Source organism: Candoia aspera, chromosome 4 (genome assembly GCF_035149785.1).
Source record: "Candoia aspera isolate rCanAsp1 chromosome 4, rCanAsp1.hap2, whole genome shotgun sequence".
In the NCBI taxonomy this organism is placed as follows: Eukaryota; Metazoa; Chordata; class Lepidosauria; order Squamata; family Boidae; genus Candoia; species Candoia aspera.
The window spans coordinates 797,879-820,911 of NC_086156.1; the positions used below are offsets into that span (position 1 = coordinate 797,879).

The following is a 23,033-nucleotide window of genomic DNA, read 5'->3' on the forward strand; positions in this document are numbered from 1 at the left end:
CCTTTTCTACGGCAATAAACCATCCACTTGTGGATTTCTAGTGCGTCACTAAGCAAAGTTGATTTAGAGCTGTGACAGGAAGACAGACAATTGGGATTAGACGAAGGGCTCGGTTAACTGAAAAGCTCGCCTCACCTCTTACCATTTCTGTTCCTGTAGAGAGGAATGACCGTTCTGCTGTCCTTAGTCTGGCCGAGAAACTTCTGGAAAAGCAAGCAAGCTCAGGCTGGGCTTTCAAAATTAACATCTACCGCTTTATTTTGAAAAGAGTATACAGTAGGAAATCAGTGGAAATGCAAACTAATTTGCTGGTCTCCAGAGCAGAGCTACACCCAGGAAGGACATCGCTGTCAACCAACATCAGGAATTAGGAACTGGGAACCCCACTCCTTTTTGCAAGCCTTTACCTCAAATTGTCCCAAATTCTACTCTTTCTATAAATAATTAAATAGATTGCAAACATGTGGATCGGCCAGCCCCGCTTCCAAGCAGTGGAGCAGGTGGGCCAAGGGGGGGCTGAAAGGCAGCAGCTCTCCCGCCGGGGCCCAGAAGCTCCACCTCTTGCAGCTGGGCCAGGAGATCCCTCAGTAAGTCCTCATTTGCCTCCACAGGGACCAGCCCGAGCAGCCGGCCCTTCTTTTGTTTTAAGTCAGCCATTTCCCTTGTTCTGTGTAGTGGCGTTCCGCAGACCGAAGCAGTGAAAACAGAGCTCCCCACGATGATCTCGCATGGGCAGTGGGCACCATCTGTGGAGCCTGGTCCTATGCACACTCCTTCTTCCCCAAGGGGCGTGCCCATGGAAGCTGGCAAAGGGCTGATGTTGGGAGGGAGGGGATAGGCCAAATCCCTGCTAGGGACCACTGTGCTCCCCTGACTTCAGGGTACTCTTCTGCATACTGGCACTCTCACACCATTCCCGGCAAGTACTTCCCACGCTCGAGAACAAGGTTGAGCGCCAGTCTCTTGGAATGCCAGCCAAATCCTACAAAGTCTCCTTTCCAGACGCATGGCTACCACCTTCCCCCAGCTCTCAGGAACCCCAGGCAAAGGTGCGGCCCCTCTGGGCCCCGTTGGAAAAAGAGGAACGCTCCTTCTGCAGAACTTCCAGGGGATTCCAGGGGACGTGCCTTGGAGGCCAGGGGGACCCCTACCCAGCTCGAGGTGCCGTCTGCGCACCCCGTCCAAGGGAAGCATGGCAGCCAAGAGGGAACGGGGCAGGGAGTATGGGGAGAGAAGCACAGACTCAGCGCAGCAGCAGCAGCTGCTCAAGGGCCACCCACTAGTTCGGCTGTGGAATCTGTCGGGGTGGGTAGCTTGGGCGGAGGCCCCCCTCTGCCTCTGCCCCAGGGACGTTCCTGTGGCTGCGCTGATGGGCCCGCATGTTGGAGCCTTGGCTGAAGACCCGTGGGCACAGTGGACAGGCGTAGGGCTTCTCCCCGGTGTGCAGGCGCTCGTGCGAGACCAGGTTGGACTTCTGGGAGAAGCGCTTGGGGCACCGGCTGCAGGCGTAGGGCTTCTCCCCGGTGTGGATCCGGATATGGGCCACCAGGTAGGGCTTGCAGCGGAACTGCTTGGCGCAGACCGGGCAGACGAAGGGGCGGTCCACCACCAGCTGCGGTGGGGGCGAAGGCAGGGCGCCAGGCAGCTGGGGGAGGGGGGTCATGCCCCGAGCACAGGGCAGGGGGGCCTCAGCCGGTGGGCGGTGAGGCTGGAAGGCCTCCAGGCCCAGGGGGTCCGCCCCAGGCCGCTGGCTCTGGAAGGCCTCCCCATTGAAGGCCTCGAGGGGGTGGGGGCTGCCCTGGGGCGGGAGGGGCTCCCGCGAGTGGATCTTCTGGTGGGAGATGAGGTTGGGCTTGTGGCGGAAGCTCTTCCCGCACCGGGCGCAGACGTAGGGCTTCTCCCCGGTGTGGATGTGCCGGTGGGAGGCCAGGTAAGCCTTGCTGCCAAAGGACTTGCCGCACTCCTGGCACTGGTAGCGCCGCTCACCCGTGTGCACTTGGCGGTGGGCCAGCAGGTTGGGCTTGTGGCGGAAGCTCTTCCCACACTGGGCACAGGCGTATGGCCGGTCACTGGCCAGGTGGGCCAGCGCCTCCGCCTTGGGCACCGAACCAGCGATGCCCTCTGCAGCCATGTGGGCCATCTGGTGGGTGACCAGCTCCTCCCAGCCATGGAAGCTCCACCCGCACTGGTCACAGATGAATTCCCCGTTGCCAGGCAGGCCAGGCGCCTGGTGCCCGGGCAGGGGCTGGGGCCCATAGCCGAGGGCCCAGGGGTTGAAGCTGGGGGCCGGAGGGCCCTGCTGGTGCAAGGCCATCTCAGGCCAGAAGGGCAGCGTGCCCTCCCCCTGGCTGCTGGGGAAGGGGCTGGCGCTGGTGCCCATCTCGCCCTCCTGAGGCACTGCCAGTTCTGGGGCTTGAGGGGAACGTCCGGCTCCCTGGGGGCCGATCCGGGGCCACTTTCGGACATGCAGGCGCCGGTGGGCGGTCAAGGCGATGCGTCCCAGGAAGCTCCGCCGGCACTTGGGGCACCTGTACGGCTTCTCTCTCTTCCGGGGCCCGGCTTTTGGCTTCTGGGTGCCCTCCCCGGGGCCTTGGCCTTCCCTTGCTGGGGGCAGCGGGGGCAGCGGCAGACTTCCTCTGGCCTGTGAAACTGGCCTCTTGGTCTTCTTTCCTGGAGTCCGGGAACGGCGGGCACAGGTCTTCTTCAGCTGGTCGGGACCACCTTGGCTGCCCTCTTGCAGGCCCTCGGCACCCTCTTCCTCCTGCCTGTCTCTCACAGCTGCACAGAGACAACACCCAGGAAGGTTGAACCCGGGCATGCCCAGGGAGGCTCTGGCAGAGACCCCCACCTCCTGGCCTGAGATTTCACCCCTTGTCCCTCCCTCTGCAGCTGCTTGCCGGGTGTGTTGGTACCACCCCAACAGAGACCCCATGCCATGCTGGCTTTGGGATTCCCCAGTGCAAAGGCAGGAAGGGACAGTTCTCATCGCCTGGGAAAACCTCTCCCACCCTGGGCCTACAGGCCCCTTTTGCCACCCCTTCCCGGGCACTCTTCCCAAGCAAGCTCCGGCTTTCCCTCTTAGGTTCCCCAGGAAGAAATGAACACGTCCAGGGCAGTGGGTGCAGCGTCACAATCCAACACCTCCGAGCCCGCACGGAGTCAAAAAATAGGGGTTGCCCAAATTCTCTGGCTGGGACCCCCTTACCTGGGGAGTCCCCGTCCTCCCCTGGGTGTGGCCTGGCCCCGCTCTGGGGTACCTCTCCTTGGGCCAGCTGGCAGAGCAGCTCAGGGATGGACAGCAGACATTCTGCGAGGGAGAGAAGCAGAGGCACCTGTTGGGGGCAAAGGAGCAGCCATGTCCCCCCCGCCCCAGCCGTCCTGGCACGGCCTTGGAGGCAAAGCTTTGATGGGCCCTGCCAGACCAGGAGATCTGTGGCACTGCCAAGGTGTCCTGCCAACCCAGGCCCTTTCTGTGCCCCGAGAGGGCCCCTGGGATCGCTGCAAACACCCACTCCACAAGAGGCTGAGGTGCCCTCTGGATCTCCAGCTCTTCTGGGCAGCTGGAGAAATGCTGATGCTGTGGAGAGCCACAGAGAGGACCTGGCAGAAACTAGACAGTGGGGGTTACAAAAATGTGCTCTATGCCCCAGAAATGAAGAAAACATTAGCTCAACCTGACCCCACTATCTCCCTGGACAGCAAGAGGGAAGAAAACGCTTTCTGGCTTTCAAGATTCTGTTCCTGCAGCCTCTATCAATAAAGGAGGGTTCCAGTCAAACTTGTAGATGTTTCCTGACCTGGCCTACCTCGAAGGGCTGGTAGATTTGCCCAGACCACCCAGGGGTTGCCTTGCAACAGGGTTGCTCAACCCACTCAGGCATGTCCAAACACCCTCTCTTGCACTCTCTCTCCTGCCCGCCCACGAGCCCCGCACTGAATGATCTGCTTGGCCACCAGTCACCCAGCAGCCCGGGACCCTGCGGATATGCTGGCCTTCAATGCCCATCAGCCTCGGCCAGGGAAGGAGCCTGTGTCCCACACGACTGGAAGGTGCCAGACTGGGGGAAACGGCCTTGCTCCGGCGCTGGGGTGCTGCCCCTGGATGGGGTCGACTCAAGTCCCTCTGGGAAAGGCGGGGGGGGGGGGGGACAGCTCTCCCATTTGAAAGCCAGGAAAGGCCAAGAAATTGGCGTGGGGGCTGCACTGGATGTCTCCGATCTTCTGTCCACTTGGTTCCCAGCCCGCCCCTTCTCAAGGACCTGGGGTGGGCGGTAGCACCCTACTTCAAAGGCTTTAAAGCTTGACGGTTCCCAGGATGACAGCCCTGGGAGGAGCACCCGGTGCAGACTTTACCCAGCGAGGAGGCCAGCTCAAAATTCTCCACCATTACATCTCGGTAGAGATCCTTCTGCCATTCGGTCAGCTCTGCCCACTCCTCGGCCGAGAAGCAGACCGCCACATCCACAAAGGCCACCGGCACCTGTGGGAAGCACAGCCCCAGTGAGGAGGGGCTCTGGGCGAGGGCCGCTGCCCTGCGTTGGTTCGTCCCCAGTCAGCAGCGCCAAGCTGGAGAGAGGCTCCACCAGTGCATGGGGCCCACAGAACCGCCTCCTGAGCACCCGTGGGAGCTCCACAACCAAGACTGTTTTCTGGGCTGGGTGGCAGCCCTGGAAACAGAGGACCATGCAGCAAGAGGGCCGTGTGCGTTGGCTGGGAGCAGCTTGGCGCGCAGAGCTCCCACCGGCTGCAGCTAGCTCCGTGCCCCTCCGGGCATCTGATGAAACGTGCTAGGTGGAAAAGATGTGGCCAGGCTCTCCGGATGCTCACCGGGACCCAGCAGTGCCTTCGCGCCTCCAGAAAGTCAGCGGGGGCGCCAGGGGTGGCCCTCGGGGCTTCCACAAGGAACCCGGATTACCCTGAGCGACAGCCCTTGGGCCGCGACAAAAAGCCCACGTGTGGGCGGTTGTTTCCCAGCATTCCTCCGGCCCTGGCTCTTCCTTCGGCCCCCTTCCCGGCTGCTCCTCTGAAGACGCCTTCCCCGGGTCAGAAGCCGCTCTCCGCCCCTCCGGTCAAGTGGGCCCTGGCCTCAGATCCGGCCAGCCTTCTGCCGGCCGGCCAGCCGGAGCCTTCCAAACGCGCGGCCCCGCGGCCCCCATCCTCCCCGGCCGGCGGCCACACGGCCGGGGCGAGGGGAAGAGCGGTCCAGCCCATCCGGAGTTCCGGCTCGGAGAGGAGCAACTTCGGCAGGGCCGTCCGTGCGCGGCGCGACGCGCCTGAAACTCGCGGGAAGCTTCCTCCCCTCCCGTTCCCCCTGGTCCCCCTCCCCGAATCCGCCCGCCCTGCCAAGCTCCCGCAAAGGGGCTCCCCGGCGGGGGTCGCTCTCGCGGGCGGCCTTTCGCACTTCCCGGGAACCGGTTCCGGGGTGGGTGGGGCACGGTCCCGCTCGAGGTCGCCTCCCCGTCGCGGTCGCCGTCTCCCGGGCATCCGCAACCGCCCCCCCCCGGCTCCCTCGCCCGCACCTTCCGCCCATCAGCGGAGCGCAGGCCCCGCGGGTCTCCGTCGGGCTCGCGCAAAGAGCCCCGGGAGGCAGCGCGGGCCGGCGGGCGGAGGTGTCCCGCGCGGGCCTCCCCCGAGGCTCCCCGGAAGGATCGCCAAACAACGGAGGGGGGCGCCTCCCGAGGTCGGTCCAGGGGGCCAGCGCTTCGGGGCCGAAGAGCCAGGGGCCGCCGCCCTCGGAAGGGCAGGAAATCGGGGGCGCCGCGCCCGCCTCCCCGCGCAGCACCACCTCCTCCGCCACCGCCCAGAAGCCGCGCCGAAAGCGGCGGGGAGGGCCGTTTGGGGACCGGATATCGGGGGGGGCATCGCTGCGCTCCCCCGGAGACCCCGGCCCCGCATCGCCGGGGGGCGCGGCCTACCTGCACGGGGCTTCCTCCGGCCATCGCTCTCCCCTTGGCGCAAGCTGCGCGGATGCTGGCGGCGGCCTCTGCCTGCCCGCAGGCCCCGCCGCAGCGCCGGGCAATCCCGGGGAGGGGGGCGGCCGCGCAGGCCCGGCCGGCTGCTCCTGCTTCTGCTCCTGCGCGCCGGGCTCGCCTGTCAGCTTCGCCGGCTGCTCTTTTGTTAGCCTGGCAAGATTTACACTCCAGCGCGGCGGCGGCGGCGGCAACAGCTGCACGCCGGGAACTGTAGTTCCCCGCCCGCGCAGAGCAGGAGGCCGGGCCAGCCGAGGCCGCCGCCGCCCCCCCCCCCCCAGTCCGCGCGCCCTCTGGGCTGCTCCGGGCCGCGGAGACCCCGCGCGCGAAGGGGCGCCGGGCCGGGTGGCGCGAGGGTCGCGCGCCCCTTGGCACCTCCTGCGGGTTCTCCGACGGCAGGCGCTCCGGGCGGGGCACGTCAAGACGGCCCTGCTGCCCCCCGCGCGCTCCGGCGGGTGCTCTCCGGGGCGCCGCGGGGGGTGGGAGCTGCAGCCCATGCCCGCAAGACGGCTCTGCTCATCCTAGCGAGGTAGGTTCCCAATGGCAGCCTTAACGAATCTGCCCATCCCGACACGTGCCAATCACCTTTCCGAAGCCGCTAGAATGCTCAGGACGGGCCCAACCGGAGGCCAGGCCAAGGTCCGCGGGTTGGCCTTTCGCAGGGATGTAAATCCCCGGCCGTTTCCTTCCTGGGGAAGCCAGTTCCCAAACACAGGTGGATGCTCACCTGGTCCTCCTGAAGGGCCCTAAGCCCACTCAAGAGCCTCTTTCAAGCTGCTCCTGCAGGGATTCTGCAGGTCTAGCAACTTTGCATGTTTTAAAAGTTCCTGAAAGTTCACAAAAACTTATACTGCAATTCCCTTATCTTTGGGGTTGGTCTTTCCTGCACCAAAGATGCATCCCAAAGGGGAGCCTCTGGTGGGAACAAGCAGGGCATTTCGCACTCAACATCTTGCTGCAGGTGAGGAACATGAGCAAGCCTCTCCCTGGAAGACTCCACGCCTTGCTTGGTTTCTGGGCAGGTTCCAAAATGCCTCCTTCCCCCACAGCTGCCCTGAAGGGGACCCAGCTGAGCCCAGGGCAGCTGCTGTCGAACAGCCAGATTCTGCTTCCAAGCTCCTGCTCAGGGCAGCTTTTCACAAGAGGCCTGCTGAAGGTCCTGGGACACAAATTGGGGTGGGGGGGAGAAAGAGAGATAAGCACCTCCCTTGGAGAGATCCAGGCTAGGGGCCTATCTTCCCTCTGGGCTGCTACAGCTTTAAATTAGGGCAAGGGCCCCAGTGGGCTGCCACAGGACCACCTTCACCTTCCTGCTGGTGATCCAGGTTGGCTGTGGCCACTGGAGGACTCACTGCTGCTGCTGTGGCTCAACACCTCCCCAGCTAGGCACACCTCTCTCCTTCCAAGAATACACACCCCACAACTGTAAGAAAGCCTTTATTGCAAATAAACATAGCTCAGAAAATAATAAACATTATTATCATTATTATTACAATAATACATCTGGAATAGCCCTACAGGGCCAGTCTGGGTTAATGGGGATGAAGTTACCAACATGTCTTTAGAGGCAGTTCACGGAAAGGATGCAAGCACGGGGGAGGGCGTGGGGAGCCTCCTGGCATCAGGATCAGCGTCTCTTCCACCAATGGAGCTTCATGGGACAGCAGTCTCTTCTGTCCCGCTTCTTGCCAACCACCTCCTCCCATCAGCAGCTGTACCTCCGTTCAAGGCAACCCAAACGCGGCCAGATATGAGCCTGCTTGGCAAAGTAATCTTCAGGCCATGAATGGTCGCAGCTGGGGGAAAGGGTGGAGGGGGGAAGATTCCCCCAATTCTTTAGCGGGATCCTGATGGCTCAAAGCATTTCCAACGCAACAAGAAGGTCCAGCATGAACAAACTATGTCAGCACACAACAGGCGATGTATTTGTGTTTCACCGTGGTAACAGTAAGAGTGCGTTTCCCCAAAGGCAAATGAACGAACAAGACGTGGCTAAGGGATGCCACCATGCACAGAGGCCCTGAATGCTGCTGGGCCGGGGCACAGACAACAGAAACAGCAACCGCCGCATGCCTGGGGCACAGGCAACCAACTGGCCGCTCCCTACTGGGGGCTGGATGCCAAGCCTCGGTCAGATCCAGCAGAGGAAGGAGGATATCCTTAAATCCCACACCAGCACCTCCCGTGCAGCTCAACTCTGACACCAACACGCCTGATCCAGGAAGCAGAGCCGGGGGACTTCTGCTGTCCCAGCTGACCACTGGCCTTTCCAAATCCTGCCAGCCCCACCCCCCTCCCAAGGATCGACAGGGCACTCTCTCCTGCCACTTGCACCAAGGGGGTGGGCTCCTCACTCTCGGGATGGAAAGCACGCACTGAATCTACTCATCCTGAAGAACGGGACGCACCCGGATTAACTCAGACCCCTGAGAACGTGGCTTTGTCAAGGTGCAAAAAATCCTGTTTGAGCCCATTTACGCGAACCACAAATAAGTCCCTCTGAACCCTCGCTTCCAACAGGGTTGTTTTAGCTGGGTTGGGGCCATCATTAGAGTTCGGAGGTTTTCATGGCTGGGAGCCGTGGCTGTTAAGCGGCTTCATGAAGGTAACGATCTGCAACGCTGGCAGGCAAAGGGCTGGGGGAACACAGCCCCCCTTCAAACGTCTCTTCCACCTGGCCCTTCCTCACCTGGAGCATCGCCTGCCAAGCCATTGGGCTCCCAGGAGGCCCCGCGATGACTGCTGTGCCTTGCAGCTGATGTTTACTGGAGCATCTCTGCCCTCCTCAGCTCCCCTTCAGAACAGCAGCTGGCCAAGCACCGGAGGCCGTTATGCAGTCCCACCAGCAGCCACGCTTCCTCCTAACAAGAATGCAGGCCTGCATAGACCTCCGGGAGCCAAAAGCCAGCATTCAGGACTTTTTTGCTGTATCGTGGGAAGACGTTTCGCCTTTTGTATCTGCCTTTGCACACCTAAAGGAGTAACTTTACAGATGTGCCTTTGGGTGGGTGGGGGGGTGTCACGATCCTGCTGCTGCTGTAAATACAGACAACGTTCAGTCCCAACAGCCTGGGCAACAGCGGGCCCCAGAGGTGGCTGAAACAACAGTGGACCCCAAGACACAGAAGGAGCTACCAACCTCAGCAAGCTGAACTACCTCATGCAGCAGAACCCAAGCAGGGGCACTCTGCCCTTGCCCACCCGGCACCCCCAGGAAGCAAGGGCAGCAGGGAGCTGTTTCTGTATAGCACCGGCTGAGTCTTCTGCCCCAGCCACGGTTTAGAGGAACAGAGCTAAATGGGAGCTAACCACTCCCCAACTTTCTCACTCACCCCTTTCACCCTCAGCAATGAGAAATGGAGAAGGCAGGCTGGAAGGAAGCAAGAATTCAGAGGCCCACCCAGCAGCCATCGGGCCTTAGATGACTGGCAAAGATTGCATGCCCTTCTGAAAGCCGTTTTCAGAGCGCAGCAACTCAAAGAGCAGAAGGCATCGCAAGGGCAGAAGCAGAAGCAAGATACAGCTCCCCCCACCCCCACAGCAAGGGAGTCCTCTTTGGGCATGAAAGTCCAAGACTGAGGAGGGCTGGACACACCAGCTGCCGGATCTCTGGGCTCCCGCCACACAGCCACCGCTGCCAGAAGAGGCCTGCAAGGCAGGTCTGGGGGAAGCTGCAGGGCCGCGCAACAGCTTTCCAGGCCAAGGTGGGAGCAGCAGCACGTCGGCTGCCTTGACTTGGCTGCTCCCCTCCTCCTGGCAAAACAATCCACACACTTTGAAGGTGGCAGCAGCATCGTACTAATTCAGCAAATCTGCCCTTTCCCCTTCTGATGCCAAGCAAGGGCTCTCTCAAACACAGGCTATAAGGTAGCACAGCCCCTTCAAAACTATGTCCTCCTTTCCCATCACACAGAGGGCGGCTGCGAATGTGGAGTCCTCACTTCCTGCTTACCCAAAGGGGGAGAGAGGAAGGGTGCAGCACCTCCCTGCTCAGGGCTGGCCTTCCCTGTACCCGCACCCGGGCTCCACACCACTCCCTGCAGTCCTGCTCTGGAAGAGGAAGCCATGCCAAGGCCCGCAAGGCATTTCTGCACTTGCCCACCCAAAGCAAGCAGCCCTTTCGCCCGCCAGGCTCACTCTCTGGCCAAAAGGACAAGGAAGACAGCTCAAAGCTCCGTGGGGAAGAGGGAGCAGGGGGCCACAGCCCTCGAAAAAGCAGCTGACCTGGCTGACCTTTGCAGAGAAAGAAACTGACTTGAACCACAGCTCTCATTTTTCCTCTTTGCACCAATTATCAATCCCAATTTGGGGGGGGGGGTGCAGATGCACAGGGAGCATCTTTTCCTCGGCTATGAGCCAGACTGGCACAGGGCGCGGCTGCTTGCTCACCAGCTAAAGCGACAAGGGATTTTCCAACACCCAGGGTCTTTACCTTAGGAAATCTTGGGCTGCAATGATGGGCAAGCACCCGGTCGGAAGAACTCTCACCCCCACCGGGAAAGGGCACCACAGGACGGGTGCTCATTACTCGAGCGCAGGGTTCCTTCCCCACCCCCACAGCAGCCAGAGGGAGGTACCTGTCCATGTGGGCCGCAGAGGGGCCGCAGGCAGTCATGCCCTGCCTGGCCCTGTGCCCATCAAAAATTCCTGCCCCCTCCCCCCCACTCAGGAGGCAGCCATGCACTAGCACTGGGCGTGCCCGTGTCTGGATCCAGGCACAAGCCAACCAGCCCTCCCCCCCCCAGAGCTGCATCTTTTGCACTCTGTCTCATACCCTGGCATCAGGCCTCTGGGCCTCCGCCCGTTCCCCAGGTATAATTAATGCCACACCTGCCCCCAACAGCTTCCTAAGATGTAACTCAACTGGCACAGAAGCTATGCAAGATCCCCAGATGGGCTGGGCCGGGGGAGGGGGCAGAATCTTCACCACCACCCCCGCTGCTCATCCCTTGCAGACCTCTTGGGGCTGCTGGTGCTTCTTCTCACCACCGCCCCCGCCACCCTAAGCTAGGGCGCTCACCTCACTCCCAGCAGTTGACCCTCCTCCCACCTGCACACCACCCCTCGTGGAAGGAGCCCCTTCTCCTCCTGGGCAGGATTGGCAGCTTAAGGCCCAGACTCCCCATGTCCAGCTGGGGGGCTTCCACCCTTCCTGCAGAGCTAGCACAGCAGCGAAGGCACGCAGGCCCTAGGCCAGCACAGGGTGCGGGGGGAGGCCTCCCAGGACCGAGCCCTGCAGCAGCAGCAGCCAAGCCAATCGAGCCCAGGGGGGGCCTACAGTTCACCGGGTCCTTCGTAAAGTGCTTCTGCTCCCCTCCCCTCCCCCCACCACCCTGGCGGAGCCCTCACCAAGGGACCACCTGGTCTTCCGGCCCCACCACAAACCAGCCTCTTTGGTCAGTTTCAGACCTTTCTAACCCAGCCACTGTACAAGAGGAAGGGGGGCCTTCTGCCCTTCCCCTCTAGGGCAGCCCCACATTCCCTCTGCCCCGAGCCAGCTCCTTGGGCAGGGGAGGACGCAGCTGTCCTTGCCTTGTACCCTCATCAACGCTTGGGCAGGGCAGGGCAGGGCAGGGACCTTTCGCTTGGAGGCCGCACTCTCCCCTCTCCCCCCACCTCGGGGCCTTTTCCCCTCACACACGGTTCCAGCTCACATGCAAGGAGAGGGGGAAAATCCCTCCCCACCCCACGGCTCCAGGCTCTGCATCATCCCAGGTGGATCTACGGGGAGGAAGAAGTGAAGTTACAAGGCTTGTCCCCCCCCCCACCTTGGCGCTGTTCCTTCCCAGCAGAGTTCAGCCATCCAGTTCCAACCGGACATTTCCCCTACAAGCTTTTTCTCTTGCGGGCAGAAAGAAGAGCGGGGGCGGATTCTCCGGAGCCTCTCGCGTGACGCCGCAAAGCATGCGGCAAGGTCCGGCGGACGCAGGCCAGGCCAGAGCCGCCCGTGTGCCGGGAAGCCCCACCTGCTTGCAACGCACCATCAACAGCCATGCACCGGCCAAGGGTTTACGGAGGGAGGTCACCTTCAGTCAAGCGCTGGCGAGGACAAGCTTCCAAAGGGGACTTCTTGATGTGCACGGAGATCAGCAGGCACGCTGGAGGTTGAGCGAGTCTTCCCGTCCAAGAAAGCCAGCCCCCTGCGCCCCTCCCGCTTGCAGCACTGCCGAGCTCTTCTCTTTCCTTCTTCTATCGGGGAGGCAGACTTCCCTTGTGCAGATGATGTGGCTCCAGGGGAGGTTCGGTTCTGAGGGCTCCTGGAGGGATCGATGACACAGTGGCCAGAGGCGGCAGTGGGCCCGGCCTGGCCTGTGGCTCTGGTCCTCCTGCCACGTGCAAGTTTCAGGGGAGGGTGCCCGTGCTGGAAGGATGGGTTGCCTCCAAGGAGTCCCCACAAGAACAGAAACAGTCATGGCCAGGAGGCACAGGGACAAAGAGGGTCTGCGTGTGCCCCTAGAGCAGGAGGGGGCAGACTGGGGCTTCCCTGTCCACAATACATGCACAGACCCCACTGCCTACCCCACAGGGCGCTGTCGGTGGGATCCAAGGGGAGTCCAGCCCCACCCAATCTGTGCTCGTGCAGTGCCCATCATCGGGGGCCAGGGAAGTTACCGCAAGGAGTCGGGAATCGAACAGAGTCTGGGGTTGGGAGCCGCCGGATGGCTCTGCCCCCCCTGCTGAAGCTGAAGGGTGCGGGCCGGGCATGGGATGCCCAGCCAGGCCCGCCCTGGGGCATCTCTGCTCCCGGGCTGGAGCTGCCCCAGATGTGGTGGGTGAGGAATGACCAAGGAGGCCCTGCCAGCATGGCAGAGACAGTGAAGCATCTCACCAGGGGCTTCCACGGCAGTGGGCCGGGGGGCGGCAGCCACGCCCTTCGGCTTGGAGGTGATTGGCTGTGGCTGCCCCATGGGGACCACAGAATGCACGCTGGAGCTGGGAAGCACAGGCAGGCTCAACCGGCGCTGGCAATGAAGCATCTCCGTGTGGGGATCCATCGCTGCTGGTGGGGCACTGAGCTTTGGGCCCTGTTCTGAGCCAGGGGCCACTCCCTGGAGGTGCCCAGTGGGGCCGGCAGTGTGCGGACCAGGGGGAGGGTCTGCAGGAAGACTCTGCCCGTGAGGAGGGGCCCCGTGCTGCCCGGAGGGGGCAGGCCGGTGGACACTGGGAGCAGGCTCTCCAGGGAGATCTGGGCGGGGGGCTGGGGCGGCCCGCTGGGGAACCGAAGCAGGGTCACCAGGAAGGGCCTGTTGCAGAGGGGGAGCTGTCAAGAGGGTGCCAGTCAGTGGATCTGCCCCCAGCACCTGCCGGTGGGTTCGCTGGTGCGCACGCAGAGCAGACTCGCCCTTGAAGCGCTTGGGGCAGCAGGTGCAGGCGTGGGGGCGCTGCTGCGAGTGGGTGCGCTGGTGGGCCGCCAGGTTGCCCTTCTGGCTAAAGCGCCGCCCGCAGGTGGCACAGGGAAAGGGCCGCTCGCCCGAGTGGATGCGCCGGTGGGTGATGAGGTTGGCCCGCTGGTTGAACCGCTTGCCGCACTCAGTGCAGGGGAAGGGCTTCTCTCCGGTGTGGATGCGCTGGTGGGTGATCAGGTTGGGGCGCTGGCTGAAGCTCTTCCCGCAGACGTTGCAGGGGAAGGGCTTCTCGGTCTGGCGGCTGCCCCGGGGCACTGGGACCTTGGGCTCCGGAGCAATGAGCCCCTCCTGGACCGCGTGGGTGCGCTGGTGGGCCGCCAGGTTCGCCTTCTGGCTGAAGCGTTTCCCACAGCGCAGGCAGGGGAAGGGGCGCTCGCCCGTATGCACCCGCTGGTGCGTCAGCAGGTTGGGGCGCTGGCGGAAGCGCTTGCCGCACTCCAGGCATGGGTAGGGCTTCTCGCCGGTGTGGATCCGCCCATGCGTGATGAGGCCCTGCTTCTGCCGGAAGCACTTTCCACACACCACGCAGGTGAATGGCCCAGAGCCCAGCCCCTGGGATGGGCGCCCGGGGCCCCCGAGGCTGGGCTCGCACGAGGCCGCCTCCTCCTTCTTGACCCGGGGCTGGTTTCTCGGCTGGGTGGCGCTGGGGGCCAGGAACAGCCCTGCCCTGGAGCTCTCTGGGAACAGCTGGTAGCGCTCCAAGCTGGCCACAAAGCCCTTCTGGCCGCCTTCCTCTTCTTTGATGGCCTTGCTCCGTCCGGCTGCTCCAGGGCAGAAGAAAAGGGGAACAAGTGAAGGTCAGAAGATGCCTGGCCTCATCACTGCTACTATTAGTTAAGATTCATCCTCTGCCTTTGTCCAGAGCTCAGAGTGGTGTGTGTGTGTGTGTGTGTGTGTGTGTGTGAGAGAGAGAGAGAGAGAGAGAGAGAGAGAGAGAGAGAGAGAGAGAGAGAGAGAGAGAGAGAGATCTCCCTTCACTTTGTTCTCTCAGAAACCATCCTACAAAGCAGGTTGACTTGAGAAAATGCCCAGCCCAAAATCACCAAGACTCCCCAGTCCTCGCCCGTCTTCTTCATCACTAGAGCACCCTGGCTCCTCTAAAGGCCTCCGGAGTTTGTAGAAAGATGTCACAGACGGACACAAAGGAAACCTCCCCTCCCCACTTTTCCTCCTGCATTGAGAAGGTTGATCAGAGCTCAACGCCACACTCTGAGGACAAGCTAGGATCCCTCCATGAGGTGCCTGAACACGAGAAACGGTCAGAGGAGCGGGGGCGGGGGGGTTAGTTTGGAGAAAAGACCACCAAAGCATGACATGAAGGGGCCCCACAGAAGATGGAAGACGGCTTACGGGGGGCTACCCCCATTTAGTCAGACCAGGGCCCCCCCAGCCAGCCTCCTGACTCTGTACTCAAACAGGTCTCCGTGTTTTTGGCAGCTGGAGAGGCCAGGACCGAACATGGGACTTCAAGTGTGTGAAGCGAGCCCTACCCACCGAACAACGGCCCCACCGCGTCTCTGACAGAAGGCCCAGAACAACAGGGTGAAGATAGATTTCAGCAAAACACTCAAAGCAAGGCCCTAATGGAAAATGCCCCCCCCCCAGTGGGATAGTACTCTTCTGGAGGCTTCTTTGCTGGACCCTTCAGGCCCATTTGGGAGCCAGCTCTCAGGGCCCTGCTGTTGCCACAAGGCAGGCGAGATAAAACTCCCTCTACGGGCCCCCCGGGTTAAATCCTACAGCTGGAGGCTCTACTGCACAGCTGTTGGCCTGGTCCTGCGAAAGGGCTCCTCTGCAAAGAACAGCTCAAGAAAGCAGTCGCACCTCTTCCTCTGGGGCTTATCCGGTAAGGAAGGCCCTGCGTCTGGACTGGGGTGCTCAAAAGCAGCACTAGAGGGCCGTCGAGGGACCGACTGCGGTAAGACGGAGCGCGAGTGGCATCATGTACTGCTTCAGCCGGCCTCCAAACTTAGGGCCAGAGAACTCCAGGGTCTAGTGCCGTCAGAATGACTGGGAGTCCCTGGTCGTTGCATTTCCATTTTGCCATCTCTCCAAGGGCACAAGAGGATTGCCCCAACTACAACGGTTGAGCTGGGCCTCCCTCAGCAGTCATGGATACACAACAGGCCGCACAGTGTTGTGTCAAAAGACGGAGAGCCCCAGGTCTGCCTCTATACCGGCCGAGAAACAAAGGGTGGCCTGGTGGGTCTTTCAGCCTGTTAACTGGTGGAAAGAAAGCCTTCGGCTCTGGGAGGAAGGTTGGGAAGCAAAGATAGCGCACACTGCAACACGCCACGCCACCTTGGGATGTGCCAGACGGTGAAACACTGATGGCAGCATCACTGCCCAGGCCCCTTTTAAACCACAGGCCAACTTTGAGCTTTTACTCTTCAGGCGGAGAGAAATGCCAAAGAAGGACAGCCCCCACTGGGCTCCACCACCAAGCCAAGTGCTCCCTGCCCTTCCCTACCTTGGCAGGAGCCCGCACAGAGCTTGCCTTCCTCCAACTTCTGACGGTCCGCGACACCAAGTTCCTCCCACCGCTCGATCCACGATAAGCTCTCGGGCTTAAAGAAACGGTAGCCTGGGAAAGAGGCCACAAGGAAGTGGGTTAGCCCGTTTATCTTCTGGAGGCTTGGCAGCTGCTCCTTGGGCCAACAGGATTTTCTGGGAGGCACCCTGTCTTCCACGTACCCTCAGAAGCCTATGATGCCACCATCAGTTTTGCCTGGGCAAGAGAGGCGCATAGACACCTTTCACAGAGCAGCGACTGGTCATGTTGCCAATGCGCAGAAGCCTCCGCGCAGACAGCACTAGGCCTGGGCAAGAGCGCAGCAAGAAGAATGGAGACATTTCGTAGCCCTTCCGTCTTTCAAAGAGGCAGGAATATACTTGGTGGAAGGTAATAATGTGGGTTAGCTGTTGTTTTTTTATTTCTATGGCTTGGGCTGAGTTGTTTTTATCTGGTATTGTACTGCATTTTATACATGGTTGGCTATCTCACTTGGACAGAAAGATGAGATGGAAGCCAAAGGGCATGCCCACCAAGCACAGAAACATGAGGAAGATCTCCAACCCAAGCAGTCACAACCAAACTGAAAGAAGAGGAAGAGCCTGTTCCAACTGCTGCAAAATTTCTGCTTTCAAAAGCAAAAGAAGCAAATGTGGAAACAGCACAGCAGTGGAGAATGAGGAGGACGCAAGTCAGCATCAGCTGAAGGCTGAGGCAGGGTAGAACGAAAACCAGGAGGTGACCGTGAGCTGCCTGCCACACAGTACTCAGCTTTCACCAGGGTTTCTCCACCAGGGTTCCACGAGAGGTCCCAAGGGGTTCCCTGAGAGATCACGATTTATTTAAAAAGTTATTCCAAATTGGGGCACTTCACATTAAAGAATCCCTTGTTCTTTATTTTTAGTTTAAGAATGCTGTTAATGCTTACCTACAGGCCTACACATGAATATAATAATTTTGTGACTTCTGGCCTGTATTTGAGTGTGAATGTCCAGGGGTTCCCCCAGGCCTGAAAAATATTTCCAGGGTCCTTTCAGGGTCAAAAGGTTGAGAAAGGCTGGGCTACCTTCTTCTCTTCTGTGGTGGGAAAAAATGAGGCTGTTCCATGACTTATTGCCAAACATGCTGGCAACCAATGGTTAGCATACAAATGTACAGTTATTAATAAAGTCAACCATCAAAATACAGCAACTAACTTGATGAAACAGAGAGAAACCTGCCCGCTTTGTAGACCAAATGTAATTTGCCCTAATAAAACAACACCATCATTTTCAGGCTCCCACAAAAGAAAGAGAATGGAAGAGGGAGGACGATGGAGGCAGAAGTGCTACTTGGGGCAGAATGGGAGGATTAGCTCATTCTTAGCCTAAGGGCCTTTGACCTGGAGTTCAGCTCAATTGAAGGAAGGGTGCTGGCATTTTGGGGCAGAAATGCAGTATTTATTTCCGTTCCCAGTAAACTGAACAGAGGCAAGAAAGCTTTCCGAAAGTGACAAAAAAGTCTTCAAGCAGATGCTGCAGAAAAGGGAAGGCCAGTCACCAACATCTTGCTGTAAGAGAGCCCTGCTGAAAGATGAGCCAGGCTCACTGAAAATCTCCAGGTCCCAGGACTTGACATGAAGCCTCAACTCGAGCCCTGCACACGGAGTCTGCATTGCTCAACCAGTCAGAAATGAGTCCATCTGTTCCCAAGAAAATAAAAATAATTGTGCCCCAACCCCTCACTAGTGCCCATATGCCTTTGCATGGGATCAGCCCAATTATTTACCTGGACATGGATCTGTTGGAATCCCTCGGCTAGAATCCAGTTGGTCACCAACACATTGCTCCCCAGCACGCTCAATCCGAGACAGGAGATCAGGTTTGAGAACCGGATAGCCTGAAAAAGATGACCCTTGTGGGTCACAACTCCGAAAAGGCAGATGGGCAAGAGAAACATGCCCCTCCTCCCAGCAGCCTGGCAGCTGGCCAAAGACCACCCCAGTTCAGTGCAACTAGGGAGGCCCTTCCATATCCAACTGCCCCGCCGCACCCCAAAGGCAGCAGTCTTCATTCTGGTAGGCAATGCTGCCCCAAAGTCACATCTGTCCTCTGGCAGGACATCCACACTGAAGCAATTCCTAAATTCTTTTGCAGGCCGTTGCAGAACGCGGTGGGCCCCTGTTGTCCCAGGGGTAAACCTAACCCACCCAGGGAAGGTCCTGCCAGTTCAGCAGAGAGCATTTGGCCCTCTAAGCCCAGCACCTGAAGCTCTTCCCTGAAATCTGCTTCATTCTGCCATTCCTGAGGAAGACCAACCCCTTGAGAACCGCCAGGGCTGAGCCACTGGTTCCAGTTCACTGCGCAGCAGCCCAGGGAACATGCCATACCCGCACCTCTGTGGGGCCTCCTTTCCCCCAGGAACTGCCTCATCCACACCCCAAAGGCAGGATCTTACCCAGTGATGTGACCAGCTCGTAGTTCTCCATCACAACACCCACAACCCCCTTGCGGATTCTCTCCGAGCTCCTTGAGGAGGACGTGGGCCAGGGCCAGCTCAGATGTCACCTGCTAGGAAAAACCAGGCATGTCAGCATCCCCCTGCTCAGACAAACTCAGACCCAGGAACTAAACACCCAGCTTAGCAAGACCACGAGCTGCCTTTGGCACCCAAGCCTTGCCCACACTAACAGGTCACGAGGGCCCAGAGAGAACCTTCCCAGCTCCAGGAGTGATCCCTGAGAGATCCAGCAGTAGACCTCAGTGATTCAGTGTACAACAGGTGTTCCACTGTGACAGAGAGTCTTTAATCCACTTCCTACAGACCAAGACAGATGTAGCTCAAACCTAGAGTTGTAAGAGCAAGGAAGAGGATGTGCAGCACCTCTGGCCGCACCAGCCGCTATCAGACGGGTGAGCTCAAAGCTACTCCCAGCTCCTGTCTGAAAGTGGCAGGATCATTGGGAACCAAGGGGGATATTCACCCTCTTCCCTCACCAGGACCGTCTCCCCTGCAGGACTGGCCAGGGTCACTTGGCTGAGCCCAACGGGGAACAGTCAATCCAGTGGACTGTTCAGACTGCCCATCCCCTGCAGGCAAACAGCACGGAGAGGAAATGCTTGAGGCCGGGTTAGGGCAGGAAGCACCCCCGCCTTACCTGGGCAGTGCTTCCAATTTGCATTTGCTGGGACAGTTTTCCAGGAACTGGAGGGCATCTTTCCTCACAGCATGGAGCTTCTGACCACAGGGACCATTCTTCAGTCAATTTATTTTTGCTGCACTTTCTGAAAGCCCCTGCATAAATCAGGAAAAAAGAAGAAATGAGCCAGAAGGGAGGGGTTTAATGAAATCTGATCCTTCTGAGCGAGACAATTTCAGTCTGTCCCTGAGCAAACCTCGCTTGCTCGTTTTACATGGAGAACATTTTTCATTTCTGTACCAAAAGCTGAAGCCTGTCAAGGAATGCACCTCTGACAGCTCTTGCTTATGCAAGACAGGACAGAAACTGGCCCACTCAGGATGTTTTTCATAAATCCTGCTCTGCACAAAGGCAGAGGGAGAAAAGGCACAAGGCCCCTTGTGGCACTTGCAGCCATATTGGGATCTTAAGCTACAAAGGAATGGCAACAGAGCGAGCCAGACTATCATCCCAGTGAACATTTAGGGGGGAGAAAACAAACGGGTAAGCAGCACAGGACAGAGGTTCAGAGCCTGATGCCCCACACTAAGAAAACAAAGGCCACGCAGAAGAGAGGAAAAAGGTGAGGCGGGCAGCTCAACCAAGACAACCCAAAGCCTGCTTCAGCTGGTTTACTCCCCTACCCCCCCCCAAAAGGCGGTTCACCACCAACTGGCCGTAAACAGCAAGACAGTGGGAGCCACTTCATTTCTTTGCTGATTTCTCGCTTTACTATCAACAAGTGGTGCTCGGAGCATCTCACAGTACAATAAAACAAACCTGTCAAAAAAATCAGCACCACAACGCATTAACAGCCGACCCTGTGCCAATCCAGCAAACCAGCTCATACATCACGGCCCTGCCCAACAGACGCAGTTTTGCCAATGAGCAAAGCTTACGAGGGCGCGCACCTGGGGCTGGGGGCTGGCACCAGCCAAGGCAACAGCAGCATTTGCTCCTTCTCCTAGCTGGCCTGCTCCCTCCTCCCCTAAGGCCTGCTGCAGTGAAAGCTTCTCACATGCAGATATCAGCCAAGTACTCTGTAATCGCAGATGAAGGAAGTGGCTCTCTCCCCCAATGGGAAACGGACTTATGGGACTCAGCGCCACAGGACTGAGCAGGGGCAAGATTTAAACTGGGACGGGACACATTCATGGGACAACAGTGACAACCAGCAAAATTATGTCACTTGACTGATTTCAGGACCTCCATCTTCAGAGTCAACAGCATGTGAAGGGGCAGTTGCAGCCTTGCACATACGAGATGCTGACAGGGAAGCCGGCTGTTGTGGTGTTTTGTTTTGTTTTTTTCTGGATGATTTTTTTGCTTTTTTATTTTTTTTAATTTTTACTGTGTATTTTGTAAGCTGCCCAGGGTAATGACAGCCAGGGACAGCCTATACATTTCAATCAATCAATCAATCAATAGGGGAACAGAAGCACAACACAGCTGGAGGGAACCAGGCTGGACACTATTCCCTTCATGTTCAGCCTGTGGGCTTCCAGCAAGCATCTGGCTGGCCCAGACACAGCATCTCACGGACTCAAGTCTCATCTTGTCTTTCCACAACTGTGCTGCAAAGACATTTATTTCCCCTAGCCCAAAGGGAAGATTCCAACTCTTTCCCCCTGCTGCTTTCCCTCTCTCTGCCATCCTCTCAGAACGGCTTACATTAATTCATGACTGGGTTGTATTGGTGACTGTAGATATGGAACTGAAGTCCAGCTCGCAAAATCCATTTGCCTTTCATGCTACTGCGACTTTAACCCTAACCCTAACCCTTAGCTTTTGAGGAATGTTCTTTCCACCCACAAGCTAACTTAGGCCAGTGTGAGATGCCCCAGAGGAAACAATAAAGCTGAGGATGGTTCCAAATCTCACTCCCCACGTCAGACCCGTCCCTGCCTTGGGACCCTAAACCGACACCACAGCAGCAGAGGGAGCAAGAGACCCCTTGCCACATTTCTGTCACGCCCAAACATGTCCCTTGACCAAGGAGCTCTCACTAAAGCTCAAACAGAAGATAAGACTCAATCCTGCCAGAGGAGGAGGGGATGCCCCCAGCTCCAGCAGAGGAAAGGAGAAAACAACCCAGCTAACTAGGATGGCGTCCAATTCCCAACCGCTCAAGGCTTCGAAGGCCAAGCAGCCAAGTGAGTCAAAAAGTGGCCTAAGGCCACCGAAACTCCTGCGAATCTCCACGTGTCGGGTTTGGCAGCCAACTGTCTGGCGGGAACGGTTGCTCGCCCCAGGAAACAGCCACCCTCCCAAACGTTTCCGGGAAGAGCCGCGCCGCCGCGCCGCCAGCCGAGCCCGGGCCCACCGTTAGCTGCCCGCGGAGGAAGGAGTGTCCCAGAGGGTCTGCCGCGCCTGGACGCTTCTGCCAAGGGGAGCCGTCGGCAGGGAGGCAGAAAAGCCGCGGAAGCCGCTCTGCGGAGCAGCGCGGGGGGGCAAGAGCGGGTCCGAGCGAGGGGCGCTTCCGCAGGGCCGGGCAGAGCCGGCGGCTCCCGCCAGGCTGCCCCTTCCTTCCTCCTTTCCCGCGTGGGGAAGGGGTCGGGGAGGGCCGCCGCCCGAGCCCAGCCAGGGGCCGAAGGGCCGCCCCGCCTGCCTGCCTGCCTGCGGACGGGCGCAGCACGGCGGGGGGGCGGCCTTCTGGCCCCTCCCGCGGGCCTCCCGGACGGGCCGGCACAGTAGGCCGCCGCCCCCAGCGCTCCCCCACCGCTGCCCCTTCCGCCGGCGCCCCGCTGGCCCCGGGCCCCGCCGGGGGAGGAGCCCGCTTCCTGCCTGCGCGCCCGGAGCGGAGGGCCAGGAGGAGCCGGGCGCGCGGCCGCCCCACCGGTTCCAGCTTCCCCGCGGCCTCCGCCCGTTTCCCGGACCCGCCGCCGCCGCAGAGGCCTCCCCCCGGCGCGGGCGGCCCCGAGGACCCCTCACCTGCGAGCGGCCCGGCGGCGGCCACGTCGGGCTGGCGCAGGAGGCCCGTCCGGGCCACGTCCCTCTCCGGGAGAGGCGCCCCGCCCGCCACATGGGACCCCCGTCCCGCGCCAGCCGCCCCGCTCGGGCGCCCCAGGGACCCCGCCCCGCTCACCAGGCCGCGCGGTGACCCCCTGACCCGGCGAGCGGTGTCGCCATAGCAACACCGCGACGGTCCCGGCCGTGGCGGACGCGCCGCGCGTCACCGTCGCATCATCGGCGAGACCGGTGACCTCACGCAGTGACGTCACACGGCCGCGCGCGGCCAAAGGGGCGAGGTTCTTTTTCTGCCCCTCGCCCGCCACGCTTTTTTTTTTTAATGAACAGAAAGACCCGGATGAAGGAACCGGAAACGGCGGCGCTCCGCATCCCCGCTCGCTGACGTATTTCCCCCTTTACTCCCTTTCTTGCCCTTCCCGGCGCGCGCACCTGCCCTTCCGGCCTAGCCGAATCCCCCGCACAGCGCGACGGGAAAAAGAGTTCTTGTTCCCCCAATCCCTTCCCCGCTCCGTCATCCAAAAGAGAAATCTCGCGAGAAATGCCTACCAAGTTCCGCCCTATCTTTTCCGCCCGCCCCGAGAGGCTTTTCCTCGCATGGTTGTATGGGAATTGTAGTTCGGCGCTAAATGTCGACGGCTTGGTAGAGAAGGCTTTTCCAATCTGGCGCCCCGGTCTCTTGGATTACAGCCCCCATAGTTCCCAGTCAGCCTGACCCGCGGCCAGCGTGGTGAGGAATTATAGGCTCTGTAATCCAAGTTTTCTGGAGCTGCTCCAAGTATCTCAGCCCCTGCCTGGTTGTGTCCAATGCACCGTTTCTCTGGGCGGGCTTCAACTCCCAGAATTCCCTAGCTGTCTGGGGGATTCTGGGAGTTGCAGTCCACCCATTTTAAAGGGTCCGAGATTGAGACACGCCGGTTTAGGGCCTTCCGTCCCCCATGAGAATGGAGCCTGGAGCGCTAACGAAGCACCCTTGACCAGCAGAGCGCTCGGAGGGCCAACCCGGATGCGCGGCGCCCCCT

General features: G+C 60.0%; 2 protein-coding genes across 2 annotated transcripts; one reads left to right on the forward strand and one right to left on the reverse strand.

The window, feature by feature from the left end:
* Positions 1–232: 232 nt before the first annotated feature.
* Positions 233–22,290, reverse strand: LOC134496117 (collagen alpha-1(I) chain-like). The gene is made up of 11 exons (XM_063301872.1): positions 22,130–22,290; positions 19,024–19,160; positions 18,324–18,433; positions 17,655–17,765; positions 15,846–15,959; positions 12,582–14,139; positions 12,067–12,295; positions 5,136–6,455; positions 4,354–4,480; positions 3,206–3,307; positions 233–2,778 (listed from the first exon to the last, which is right to left on the reverse strand). Exons 3-11 carry the CDS (start codon positions 18,352–18,354, stop codon positions 1,280–1,282), a joined length of 5,091 nt encoding a protein of 1,696 aa, XP_063157942.1. The 5' UTR covers positions 18,355–18,433; positions 19,024–19,160; positions 22,130–22,290; the 3' UTR covers positions 233–1,279.
* On the forward strand, positions 21,149–22,175 carry LOC134496118 (basic salivary proline-rich protein 3-like). Its single transcript, XM_063301873.1, has 2 exons — positions 21,149–21,197; positions 21,304–22,175. The coding sequence occupies exons 1-2, from the start codon at positions 21,149–21,151 to the stop codon at positions 22,173–22,175; spliced, it is 921 nt and encodes a 306-aa protein (XP_063157943.1).
* Positions 22,291–23,033: the final 743 nt, after the last annotated feature.

Bases quoted from the DNA above. Each gene is read 5' to 3' on its own strand.
- LOC134496118 (XM_063301873.1), top strand. From the start codon at position 21,149: ATGGCGTCCAATTCCCAACCGCTCAAGGCTTCGAAGGCCAAGCAGCCA. The intron at 21,198-21,303 runs GTGAGTCAAAAA...CCCAGGAAACAG, and splicing joins TTCGAAGGCCAAGCAGCCAA to CCACCCTCCCAAACGTTTCC.
- LOC134496117 (XM_063301872.1), bottom strand. From the start codon at position 18,354: ATGGAGAACTACGAGCTGGTCACATCACTGG. The intron at 6,456-12,066 runs GTGCCTGCTGAT...CATGGGCTGCAG, and splicing joins AGACTCGCTCAACCTCCAGC to CTCCCACCCCCCGCGGCGCC. The intron at 2,779-3,205 runs GTAAGGGGGTCC...GTCTCTGTGCAG, and splicing joins GGAGGACGGGGACTCCCCAG to CTGTGAGAGACAGGCAGGAG.